General features: G+C 44.7%; 1 protein-coding gene across 50 annotated transcripts in view; it reads right to left on the bottom strand.

Moving 5' to 3' along the window:
* The window catches only part of LRRFIP1 (LRR binding FLII interacting protein 1), a 158,683-nt gene that overhangs the window by 43,053 nt on the left and 102,517 nt on the right, over positions 1–13,113 (bottom strand). For 16 of the 50 annotated variants that reach the window (XM_063713186.1, XM_054550034.2, XM_054550036.2 and 13 more), the window contains 2 exons: positions 9,561–9,620; positions 7,642–7,704 (listed from right to left, as the gene is read on the bottom strand). The exons of 9 other annotated variants lie outside the window; for them this stretch is intronic. In XM_063713186.1, coding sequence (XP_063569256.1) covers positions 7,642–7,704; positions 9,561–9,620 — 123 coding nt within the window. Of the gene's footprint in view, positions 1–2,142; positions 2,209–3,653; positions 3,699–5,066; positions 5,145–7,641; positions 7,705–9,560; positions 9,621–13,113 lie in introns of all 50 variants that reach the window. 25 more of the 50 variants (XM_054550038.2, XM_054550043.2, XM_054550042.2 and 22 more) reach the window with 3 other exon arrangements.

The raw sequence follows: 13,113 nt of genomic DNA, 5'->3' as shown, positions 1-13,113 counted from the left end.
GCCATGGTCCACGTGCACCTTATGTTTAGGAGTTACGTGGCTAATGTGCAGCTAATGTAAGTCAGAAAGCTTCAAGTCTGAATCACGGCTCCATCTCTTGTTGGCCACGTGGCTGTGGAAGTTCCTTAGCCCATCATCTGTGACATGGAAGTAAGGACGTGGGCCAAATGGAGGAGCTGAGGACTAGGAAAGGGGGTACATGTTGGGCTTCTTCTCTATTTCCACTTTCTGCCAGAAACAACTTCCTCGGCTCCTGGATCAGACGACGCTGCTGGTGATGACTACGTCCCAGCTTTGTCACAACACCGAAGAAAGTCACTTCACACTCAGGAGCTGCGCGGGGGCAATTCCTGGTCCTCCAGGGACAGGGCAAGTCCTCCACAGTAGGACCAGGGCTGTCTGTGCAGGCCTAGGGGAAGCCTGGACCCTGAGGTCACCACCACTTGGGGCTGGGACCTCAGACCCGGGCGCCGGGGCCGCTCTGGACACCGTCCTGGGCCACAACCTCCCTACACGCTGGACCGAGAGTGAGGGTGGCTCTCTCCCAAGGCCCTCCTGTAAACATAAGGAACGGAGTATCCACTTGGAGGGGAACTGTGAGGGTTCCAGGGAAAAGATGGGAGAGGTTGGAAGGTCAGGAACTTCCTCGTCCCTTCCCTTTTCCTCACGATGCTAATTTGCTGCCCACAGCAGAGCTGACCATCCCTATTTTAGACAGTTGTGCTGTCAGGACAAGGTGACCTTCTGTTTTCTTAACTCTCTAAGGCCATCACTCCCAGGCAATTCTTGTGGGGGCTAAAAGCACAGAAATCACTGCTCGCAGAAGAGCAGTGAGGGCCAAGGATCTAGGGCTGACGACTCCCGAAGCCCATCTCAGAGGTGACACAGTAGCATCTGGAGAGCATCGGGAACCCTCCCACCGTCCTGCCAGATCTTAGACTCTCTACTTAAGCCACCAGAAAACCACCTGGTGCTTGGGGGAAATTTCTCTTGAATTAGTATGCTCCCTCTTTTCTGATAAAAGAAAATCATTTAGTTGTGCTTTATCCATTACATCATAGGCAGGGCTATTTCATTCTTCACGCATGGTTTATGAGCTTTCTAATGGCCTATGAAAATGTTTACCAACTGGGAAAAATATGTTATATAGTAGGCTGCAAAATACTGAACAACTTATGCAATATAAAAATTGATAAATGTGTAATCGGTTGTTGACAAAAACAAATGCTATGTCAACTACTGGATTTAATATTCATAAATTACATTTTAAAGAAAACTGTAGGTTAGACGGGCTTACACCATAAGAATTCATGAATATCCATGATGGCTGGACAAATAGTATAGTAAGTCATAAAACTGGATTTAGTCAAGTAAGTAGCTGATTAACTTCAAAAGCAAAATTATAAAAGTATTTCAAGTATTTCTTAGTAAACCTTTCTATTTCCTGGAGGGCTTGAAGGCATTTTTATAGGATTGGGGAGGAGCCTCTGAATACAGGTGATCCACCGCCAGGGAGCACCAATTAGCACTGAACGCTCCATTTCCACAGGTCCCTGGGACACGCAAATTCGTCTCCCCACTTCCACGGATTCCATCTCATTTTTCTACCTTGTTGCTTTTCTCATTCATTCATTCACAAATGTTTATTGTGCACCTACTACATCTTTACTCTCATAGCTGAGCCTATCATTTCAAACTGAAGAAAGAGGTCGAAAGACAACAAAATAAAAACAGGGAATGAAATATGCATCACATTCCAAGTTTTAAAATTTGTTCCTCTTCCTCAACTATTCAGAGACGAGAATGATGTGTGGCCTGTCAAATTGCCCTTTTTCTGTTTTTATTAATTGAAGACGATTTCACGACCTGTTAGTATTGTTGGCGTGCTGCAAAGAGAGCAGATGAAACTCAGTGCAAGTTAGTCTCCCTGATGAGTGACGACATGAAACCAACAACCAGAGGTTTCCCGATTCACATTATTCGTGACCTTCATTATAATGGAAGGTGGTGGTGAGCCCAGTGACTCGGTGCTTCCTCCTGAGGATGGCCAGTCACCCCCCCACGGCTGGACCCTGCCCAGCAAGCATCCCCAGGCCATGCAGCAGGCACGGGGGAAAGGAGGTATCACTGAAAGCGCCTTACAGCACGGGAGCCGCAGGTGCTGCCCCGTCGGGCCCCACTGAAGCTGCCTTCATCCAACACAGACGCCTGCGACCAGAAGAGACTGTCAGGATGGGCGCTCTTCCTTTCTCCAAGAGTGCCCAGAAAGTGCTGAAAATGTGAGCTGTGAAAAACTGACACGTGCCAGGAGCACGACCTGAAAAGCATGCAGGGGAGGCTGCGAACCACCTTTCCGGCTCTTCAAAGGGTTGCAGAGTGCGACAAGGAAATCAGGAGAGACAGGTTTTAGTCGCTGTCAAGCGGCATGCAATGTAATCTCTAACAGACCATTTAAATCTATTACTTTGAAAAACATCCCAGGCCTAAGTAAAAACTTGTTAATCCAGGTTAAAATGAGCAGATAATTCGAACATCCTGAATTTTGTCATGGCATTCTCATACTGGATGCTTAGAAAATTACTTTTATGTGAAGTGACTTTGGGATAAAATATCAAATTATGTTAATTATAGTTTTAATGTTAAATATTTTATAACCCTTTAAAAGTTGCTAAGTGGAAGAAAGAGTAATTGGTTAACTGGAAAATGCTACTTAATTAATCAACGTGGGTAAACAGGAGCTTACACTGCCACAAATGGTGATGTCAAACTTTGCCCGTTATAAAGGAACTTTAATTTCCCTATTTTCCCTTGAGGACATACTAGTTTTCTCAGCCATTTATTAATATATCAAACACATAAGTACGTAATCTGATGGAAATTCAGAAAGTTATTAATGGCTGGGTGTGGTGGCTCATGCCTGTAATCCTAGCACTTTGGGAGGCCGAGGCAGGCAGATCACCTGAGGTCGGGAGTTTGAGACCAGCCTGGCCAACATGGTGAAACCCGTCTCTACTGAAAACACAAAAAGTAACTGGGCGTGGTGACATGTGCCTGTAATCCCAGCCACCCAGGAGGCTGAGGCAGGAGACTCACTTGAACCTGGGAGGCAGAGGTTGCATTGAGCCGAGATCATGCCCTTGCACTCCAGCCTGGGTGACAGAGGGAGACTCTGTCTCAAAAAAAAAAAAAAAAAAAAAAGGTTATTAACAAGACAATATAGCTACTTTGAGTATTTACTTTACGTTTCTTGCATAGCATAAGTACTTATATTTAAAACTGGAAATTTCCAAAGTAATATAGTAACATGGATCAGTATCTGTCCAGGTTACCAAAGCATTAAAAAGCCACCATTCTTTCTGCCAATAGGTAAAGTAAACATTGCTGTTGTTCCATTCCTGCCTAACAATCCCAGCAAACACAAGGCTTCCTGGAGACAGAGCAGTGTGGCAGCTACAGTCAACAATTGGGGGAGAGAAAACCCAGATCTGGCCAGAGGGGACAGACATTCCCCATGGGCACATGTAAGCTCCACGTGAAGGTGCAACTTCCCCCAGGGGGCTGGGAACAGGCACATCCACGGCTCTGGGCTTGGTGGGGGCGGTGCCTGCACAGTGGGAGGGGGTGCGGGACAGCAGGGTGGGCAGCACACGCACCCGGTAACTCCCCGAAGGCCGGGCAGTGCTGTACAGACAGGAGGGCTGGAGGAAGAAAGCAAATGGCAGGTTTTAAAAGCCTTGAAAAAACAGCAACAAATGACAGCAAAAGGCCATCACGATAGTCTCAGCATTCACCATAGCCAACTGCTGTACAGTGGTTAGACGGAAACAAACCGATCGAGGCACTGTGTTTTCTGCAAATTTGATAGATGCAAATCCAAAGTTTACAAGAAAGATAACTGAGATGATTTTTAACTTTAAAACAGTAAACTTCCCAGCATCTTTCAAACACGATCATTTCTAGTCATTTCAGACATTCCTGGAAGAAAGGGTCGGGGGATGAGACAGAATGGTGACAAGGTCAACACAACAACAGCAACAAAACCCACGGCTCAAATCCAAGGTTAACGACACACTTGGCAGTACTCAATACGCAGATGTCCACACGTGAAGACAGGGGCAGGAAGAGTCTTTATTTCTATGCCAGGGGCCCAGTGACAGTCTTCAAGACACAAAGGGAGTCGCTGCAAGGCTGCCTCAGCTGGTGTGGGAGGCACCCCCAGAGGGGCCATGGTCTAGCTCTGTCAAAGGAGAATCCTGCCTAGCACACACGTCAGGGGGAGGCAGTGCCGGTGAGGGGACAGGCTGGGACACAAGGGCAGCTCCCAGTGTCCAGAGACTGTGCCACGGGACAGAATCCGGACTCATTTCCAGGGCACGCTGAGCAAGTCAGGCAAGGTGCACGGCCAGGCGGTGATCACTCAGCAGCTCCAGTCGACATGCAAGGGAGAGGACAGTTCAACCTCCAAATAGGACGTGTACTTTCACCCCTGACACTGACTTCCTTGGATTAGAATAAGACTTGATACCTATAGCTAACAGGCCAAACACCTCAGGGCCGGACCTGAACCCAACCTTGTAAAAACAGGAAACAGTGGGGAGACCCAGCCAAAGGAATAACACTGTTCTGTCCACTTCTCAGAGACCAAGGAAGCAGATTATGCACAAAAACCTTCCAAATTGCTTCCTGGACACATTTACAAGAGAAAAAATATTTTTAAAAAAACAAATGAAACCCCAAATGGGGAACAATTGCTGGAAGAGGAGGAGAGACCCAAGAGACCAATTTTTTGGACTTGAGTTTTTGAAAATATGCATTTAATAAAACCCTCCTTTTCCTTAAGTCTCCTTTTCTATATTAGGTTCTAAATTATTTGACATGGTTTTTCTAAAAGATTGACAAAAGTCTTAGCAAACTAGTCAAGCCAATTAAAAGAGTTGCTAAGCTTTGCTCTTGTGACTTTGTGTAGAGGAGGCTGAACTATCCATTCAATGTAATCAGCAATTAAAGTGATGCACAGAAGGAAAGGGAAAGAGCGACAGACAAAGTGATGTGAAAAGGAGACAGACCCAGTTTCCATTTGGGGCAGACAGGGGCGTGGGAGCCAGGCCACCACCGGGAAGCCCAAGGCTGGAGCCAGAGAGTCCCTGTAATCAGAGCAAATGGGCAGCAGAGAAGGGAGAGAGGCTCATACCCTCACAGCATCGCAAAGGTACATCAGTCCAGTGAGGTCAGAGACGATGACCTTATACAACCAAAACAGTAACAGGCATGCACTCATGGGGGAGGGAGAGAACAAGGGTCAGAAGGAAATAAAGACGGCCGGGCCAGGCAACTGACAAAGCTAGGAGATGGGGCCAAATTAGCACTTTTGAGTTCACGCACAGAAAAAAAGATTTAATTTTCATCGATATTAAATATTGAAATAAATTTTAATTGATATTAGGAAGAGTCACCAATACTACAGTCTACACTGATACCTTTCCATTATTATATTTAAATAAAATTAAACGCACCACATACTGGGCAGGAAAAGATGTCTACAGAGCACAATTCCTAGGAAGGTTCTGAGGGTGGGTGAGTACAAGAGCCCTAGGGCAGCAAATCATGGGCACACAGGGCTCAGGGTGAGTTCAGATGTGGCCCTGTTTGAATGAGTCAGCTCTCATTCTGATGTTTAACCCATTGGATGTGGGTTATTTCTCTTAAATGGACTGAAGTGAGTCAGATGCAAGCTGAACTTGAGTGAATCGTTCACATCCAAAGATTAGATATTTATTGCCATCTTTTATTTTAGAGCAAGTAACTCAGCTTATCAAAAATGAGTTGGAAATGGAGTTTTCTTAATGACTAAGCGCTCTCTGCAACAGCAAAATCTCCTCTTGAATTAAGAAAATACCCAAAGCCTTTTTCAAGGTGTTAAACCCACCAATGTTTTGGTGTTCACAGGTGATCATATACTGAGTCAAAACTCACCTACTGGGGGACAGATGGGCCATCAGCTTACAGTGGGGGGATTTATTACAGACTGGGGGACAATGGGAAGGGTTGAGAAAGGTGGCAAGCAGCGGGCACCATGGAGCTGCCAGCACCTTCTGCAGTCTCCTTGGACATGAAGGGGGTGGACAAGGGCTGAAGAGGTGAGGAAGAAGTGCCCTGGCAGGAAAAAGATCCCCCCCAACCCCCCAGGAGGGAAACGAGAATAGGGGCTGGAAGTTGGGGACAGGGCGGGGAAGGGTCAGAGCTATTTCTTCTAGAAGCATTTTAATGAGGTCAATGATACATGGGAGTGGGTAAAGGAAATCGCAGAGGAATTGCACAGATTTCATTTTCTGATTTCAGCGTGGGAACTGCTACTGGAGTGACCAGGTCCACCGAATGGCTCCAACAGCACCCTGTGCTCAGCCACGTGGCACCTCTCCTGGGTTCTTTCTCACCATTCTGCACGGCCTCTGCTCTGCTCAAATGGCTACTTACCTTGAAAAGCTTCCCCTCTAGGCTCTACCTGGTTAGTTCCTATTCTTTTCATTTGTTCGATTTATTTATTTGTTTGTTTGTTTGTCTGAGACGGAATCTCGCTCTGTTGCCCAGGCTGGAGTGCAGTGGTGCAATCTTGGCTCACTGCAACCTCCGCTTCCTGGGTTCAAGCGATTCTCCTGCCTCAGCCTCCCGAGTAGCTGGGACTATAGGCATGTGCCACCACACCCAACTAATTTTTTATATTTTTAGTAGAGACGAGGTTTCACCGTGTTAGCCAGGATGGTCTCCATCTCCTGACCTCATGGTCTGCCCACCTCAGCCTCCTGAAGTGCTGGGATTACAGGTGTGAGCCACCATGCCCGGCCCTTCCTATTAAGGTTCAGTTCACATCCTTTGTTGTGACATTTCCTGGCAAAACCAGTATCTCCCTCTCATTCTATTTACTCATCTGTTCCCTACTGTACTGGTCTCTGGTGCCAGTGGCTTCCGTTCTAGATGTCAGTGCCTGGAGAGCACCCACCTCCCCTGCTTAGCTTTGTGATCCCAGGGCCTGCTTGATTTTCCTACCTAAACTAGTCCCAATTTTGCTGAGTAAATCTGAACCTAAACAGACACCAACAAGCCTTAGCAATTTTAGGGCTCTTAAACAATTCAGAAATTATGTTTATCAAGACCGATGCATGTTTGTAGAGAATGGGAAGGAACTCTGTTGTGTAAACATGTGGATTTGGACGAGACTCTGGATTTTCCTTCCAAGCCTAGTCCGTGCCCAAGAAAACACCATAAAGTTTGCGCGTACTCTTCAAAGTCGTTCTGTTTTCAGAAACTCTCAAGAATTCAAGAGCATTCTTCTAATTATTTTTTTCCTTTTGATTAATTCTAATTAGAAAATATACACAAAAACACGTCCTTTCATTGCAGCCAGCTGAATGCCACAATTCACATTTGAGCTGGTGTGGTCAAACGCAGCACACTGGAGTACATTTGAATGAAGGCGCTCATGTTAACTGCTGCTTTTCATGTCAATAACACAGCTACCCAAACAAAAATCCGTCAAACAGACACCGAGAGAGAAAAGTAGAGCTGAATCCACACAGACAAGGTTGCATGCCACAAAACCTGCGGTTTCTGAAGAGAATGTGAAAGATTTAAATGGAAACCAACCAACTTCTCCTCCCCGGATGATGACAAAGTAGAGAATCTGCTGCCACCGCTGTAGCTGGAATTCTGAGCACCAAAGAAGAAAACACGTTTAAGTGACAAGCACTTCCTTACAACTCCAAAAGCACCCCCATCCCATTCAAAAGGTGAACAGGAAACAGCACAACCGAGCCGACACTAGGAGCCCAGGAACATTAGTTTATCTAAAGACGCGAGGCACAAACAGTACAGCAGAGATTCTTAACAACTGGAGGTTCTAAGCTGTATTTTCAATTTCAGCGTTTATGTTTTCGTGAAGCCAGGGGTGTATCTAGTACTGCTTTTCATAATCTCATCTCTCTAGCACGATTCGTAATTACTGAGTTTCACACCATGTTGTCAGTAAACTCCTTGTCTGAACTATCCTTGTTACTTATCTCCTTAGTTAACTAAAATTCCATTTATTGCAAAATTTTCAATCTTTCTTCAGCCCAGCCCACCTGCGGGCTATAGCTCAGCCCTGGGGTGCCAGAAAGGTGGGTGGAGTGTGACAGCCTGCTGCCACCTGTCCACTGGAGAGCCCTTATCCACAGAGTGAAAATGCCCTGCAGGCCGTCTTTACGTGTCTTGAGTACACATTTTAAAAATGTCACATCCAGCCGGGTGCCGTGGCTCATGCTGGTAATCCCAGCACTTCGGGAGGCCGAGGTGGGCAGATCACTTGAGGTCAGGAGTTCGAGACCAGCCTGGCCAGCAGGGTGAAACCCCATCTCTACTAAAAAATACAAAAAAATTAGCCAGGCGTGGTAGTGGATGCCTGTAATCCAAGCTACTTGGGAGGCTGAGGCAGGAGAATCGCTCGAACCCAGGAGGCAGAGGTTGCAGTGAGCTGAGATAGCACCACTGCACTCCAGCCTGGTGAGAGAGCGAGACTCTGTCTTAAAAAATAAATAAAGTGCATGCAATGCTAAATAGGTAAATAGGAATGAGCAAGTAAAAACAACTTGATCATCTGGTTTCAGAAAGCTAAAGACTGGTTTGGTCGGGGAGAGGGAAGGAGGTATGGGTGGGGTCACTCATTTGAAGCCCAAAAGTATAATTTAATATACACATGGTATCTTAATATAACATAATTAAGATAAATGACAAGAAATACTATTTCACACAATTAGGAATATTACTAAAAGAAAAAAATGAAGCATGAGAACAGGAAATTTTTAGACCATTTCATATAGAATGGACCTGTGGGATATCGTGAAGCTCAATGGAAATGTATCCAGTGTAACCTTTTAAAATCCCCAGTGACCTCCCGTCCTTGATTAATCCAAAGCCCTCCCCACCCCACCCCCCGGCCTCCCTAATGCCCCTGCCACTGGCACCACTCTCTCTCTCTCCCCCTAGAGCATCACCCTTTCCTTCCACCAGCTCCTTCCTGCCTCCCACCCCTTAATTGGGAGCCTTCCAAGCATCTGCATTGTTTTATTCTCCTTTTCCTCTCCAGAAAAATACAGGTTCTTGTACACATGCCTTTAAGGTAAACATTAAAATTACAAATGACAGATGTGGAGACTGCGAAAATGTTAGATTTAATATCTTTGAAAGCTGAATATACTTAATACACACATTATATACATACACCCAGGGGAATACAGTAATGAAAGAGTTAATCTTTAATTTCAGATCTTTTAAAACTTGAGATTCTTATCAATATCTACCCCTTATACTAACAATCAGAATGTTGGAGGGCTAACATTCTCAGAATGTTTGCTAGTTGAAAAACATTATCTTTCATTCCATCATGTGCTAGGAAAAAAAAGACAGACCCATTTTAACATTTAAAAACAGCAAAGAAGCTAAATTTAAATTTAGCAATTAGTTTTTAGTTCTAGAAGCTTTGAAACAACCTATTTGAATTTTGAGCCATGCAAATTTACTATACTAACCCTGCCAGATCTTCTATTCAGGGACTGTGATCCATACAATTCTCCATCATAACCATTTGTCTGTTTCAATGAAGAAAAGAGAAAAACTGACATCAGTACACAAATGAATTCACAGGTACAAATCAGCAGGGACTAACCAGCCAGGTATAGGGTGACCTTTCTTGGTGGAGCGGATGAATGAGCAGCCCAGGACAGTGTAAGTCCTGGCAGCTCCCAAACTGCATCCCTGCCCCCGTCCGCTCCCCGCAGCTCAGGAGGGAACAGCAGTCAAGCTAACCAAGTCAGTAGGCTTCATGTCACATGCCACTCTTAGTTTTAAAGTGGCACCAAGTCCCTCCGCGGGGTGGAACATTTGGGCTTGGTGTGGCCATCTCGTCAGGCTCTCTGTTTCTGGTTTTATGGTGGCACTGTGGACATTCTGCTTGCGAGAAGCCACATGCCAGGCCGACGGGTGGTGATTCAGCCTGAGTCAATGAGTTTTCAGTTCCTGGTTCAGGGAGGGTCTTTGAAAATTATGGCACGTTGTGATGCTATGGGCCATAATTCAGAAGATTCAGAGATCATTTCTTTTTTTTTTTTTTTTTGAGACGGAGTCTTGCTCTGTCGCCCAGGCTGCAGTGCAGTAGTGCGAGCTCAGCCCACTGCAACCTCTGCCTCCCTGGTTCAAGTGATTCTCCTGCCTCAGCCTCCCGAGTAGCTGGGATTACAGGCGTGCGTCACCACGCCCGGCTAATTTTTGCATTTTTAGTAGAGACAGGGTTTCATCATGTTGGTCAGGCTGGTCTCGAACTCCTGACCTCGTGATCCGCCCGCCTCGGCCTCCCAAAGTGCTGGGATTACAGGCATGAGCCATCACGCCCGGCCTCAGAAATCATTTCTAGTCAATCTATAGTTAAATGCAAAAGTTCATCGTGGGGTATATCCTCTATACTAGTCTTTCATTCATCCAGCCCTCCTACTTTATTTTTCAAAATGAAATCTGAACACATATTTAATAATTTCATAATGTGTCCTCCAGAATAAAGGAGAATGATTCTATTAAGTGCATGCCTATCATCCCTCTCTTCTTGGTTCCCAGCCCAGGTTCCCTTAAGTCAAAGCATGGGCTTTCGAAATGTCCCTTAATTCATCTATAAGGAAATCTCTGCTGATTCACAATAGAGCTGTCAAGCATCAGAGACAAAACCAGCTCTTGGGACAGAAAAAGGAGGAGCAGTCTACACAACTGGTAAAAATGGAAGGAGACGCCATCAGGTCCTGGGCATGAGTCCAAATTCCAGACAGAAGCTCCGTCATGTGACCTTAAGTAATTATTTAATCCACTTGAACATCCGCTTTCTCAGCCGTGAAAATGTGCATAATAATAAATACATTACGAAGCCATCGTGAGGATTAAACGAGATGAAAATGAGTATCTCAAGCACCTAGAACAGTGCCCTCATGAAGCACCTGCTGACTGGGCAGATACGTGAATCCACGTGGAAGGGGCCTGGCATATGGGAGGTGCTAAACATGGTTCCTTATTCTGGGGACAGGTGCTGTATAGCACATATTTTGCCATGACATTAAAGTAGAAAAAAAAAATTGAATTTCCAGACAGATTATAAATCCAGATTCATAAAACTTTGACTATCAAACTATATATTTATCTTTGCTGTAACTCAAAACAAATCAAGAAATCAATTTGAAGTTTTGAAACAAAAGGAGTGTAGAAATCCTTCCACATTAAATTTGAGAACTCTGTAACATTAAAACATTTCTGAAATAAATTTAATAGTAAAAATCTTTGGAGATTGGCAAGAGTTTCACTCAGACTAATTTCCTTTCATGTCTTCAGCAACAAGATTATTTGACATGAAAATGCATGTCAAGGACTTGCAAATTTTAGATCTCAATCCCTTGTCATCTCCTCAGAAACTAGATTCCAGAAGAAATTAATATAATAATGAAGGCTAATGTTAATCAACTTTAGATGACTTTGACTTTACTAACAAATGAGGAAGAGAAATGTATGACATAAGCAAGGCCTCTGGCTCTCCACTGCTGCTTATGAAACACACAGCGCTGCGGCGGAACCCTGTCCTTTGCACTGTAGTTCTCCAGCTCAGCCTGCAGCGATGGAGCAGAAGGCTGGGCAAGCTGGAAGCATGACAGTATCCTCTCATTTGTCATCTTTCCACTTACAGCCTTCTATGAAAACCTGGGAAAAACTGTTACTTTGCAGGAAAGCCTGCAAAGCAATTTCCATGACCAGGTCTGTGGTAATGGAATTCTATCATAAGGAACCTATGCGTGGGCTATGTTCCTAGAATGTATTCCCAAATCTATAGGATCTTGTTGACTATACCTCCATAGGGAGAAGTACTTTGACCTTCTTAAAGAACACTGCTAACTTTCTCCTCTTGGATGGTGTTTTTTTGTGTTGTATTTAGATGGGTGGGGCTGTTTTTATGTGGCATAAGAGGGCAAGGGGCATTGACAGTTTACTGAACAATATTAGAACAAAAAGCCCATAGGCAGCATAATACTTCTTAAGTTGGGTCTCTGATGTTCAACAAGCTTCGCTCTATTGTACTGTGTGGCTTTAAGTGGTACACAAGCTTGTTCACTTTGCTGGTTCCATGCTCCCAGGCTGGGTCTCACACCTGCTTCCTGGTCACCTGGCATGCTTCCCACAAGCATGGGCCCCTGCCTAGGGAATCAGGATACCTACAGAAAGGGCTCAGGAACATGCATTCTAACAAGCTCTCCAGAAACACTGCCATAAGAGAGAATAAAATAAAGAGGACGTATATAAGTTAGTATGTTCTAATACAGGATAAATAAGATACAAGGGTAAACGCCCTATGAAAATGGTAACTTGTGACTAGTCCGAATGCTAATGGCTACCACGCAGTGTTATCAAAGCGTCTGTGACCTTCCCATGGGACCATGCAAAAGTCCACTGCCAACTTTTTGGATGAATAATGTTAGATGTCTTTTCTACATGAGTCAAAAGACAGAGCACATGTAAAGGGCATTAGAGATGGAAAAGGAAACAAGGAAGGCGACGTCAAAACTCTTGAGTTCGATCCCTGATGCATTCTATTGAATTTTAAAACAGAATTAAGACCGAAAAAGAAATCCAAAATGTGTTCCAGACCATTGCTAACATACACATTTAACCCACTGGGGGCCAGCTCTTAAAAAATTTACTTTGAATTTAACATCGAAAGAGTAATTATCTAGAAATATGTTGCTAATACATTGAATTCCTTAAAGAACAGGAGAGTTGCTGGAGTTACAGTGTCACAGAAATGCCCTCACCTGCCAGAGCGACTTGAGGTGCTCTGTAGGTAAGTAACGGATACTCTGTGAAGAGCACTTTCTCAATCTAATGACCTGTCTTTGTGCTTTCCCCTGTCCTGACCCCCGAGCTACTCACTCCAGCCTCTGCTCTTGTATCTGTTAAGAGCAGAACAGCCGCCCCACAGGAGGCTCAGGGCACCAAATATGCTATGCAGATGTATGCTACAATTGATTCATTATAATTGCAAACACAAAAATACATTTT

This window comes from Pongo abelii, chromosome 11 (genome assembly GCF_028885655.2).
Source record: "Pongo abelii isolate AG06213 chromosome 11, NHGRI_mPonAbe1-v2.0_pri, whole genome shotgun sequence".
Taxonomy (NCBI): domain Eukaryota; kingdom Metazoa; phylum Chordata; class Mammalia; order Primates; family Hominidae; genus Pongo; species Pongo abelii.
Note: the sequence above shows the minus strand (reverse complement) of the source record. Positions and strands in the feature narration are given on the sequence as shown.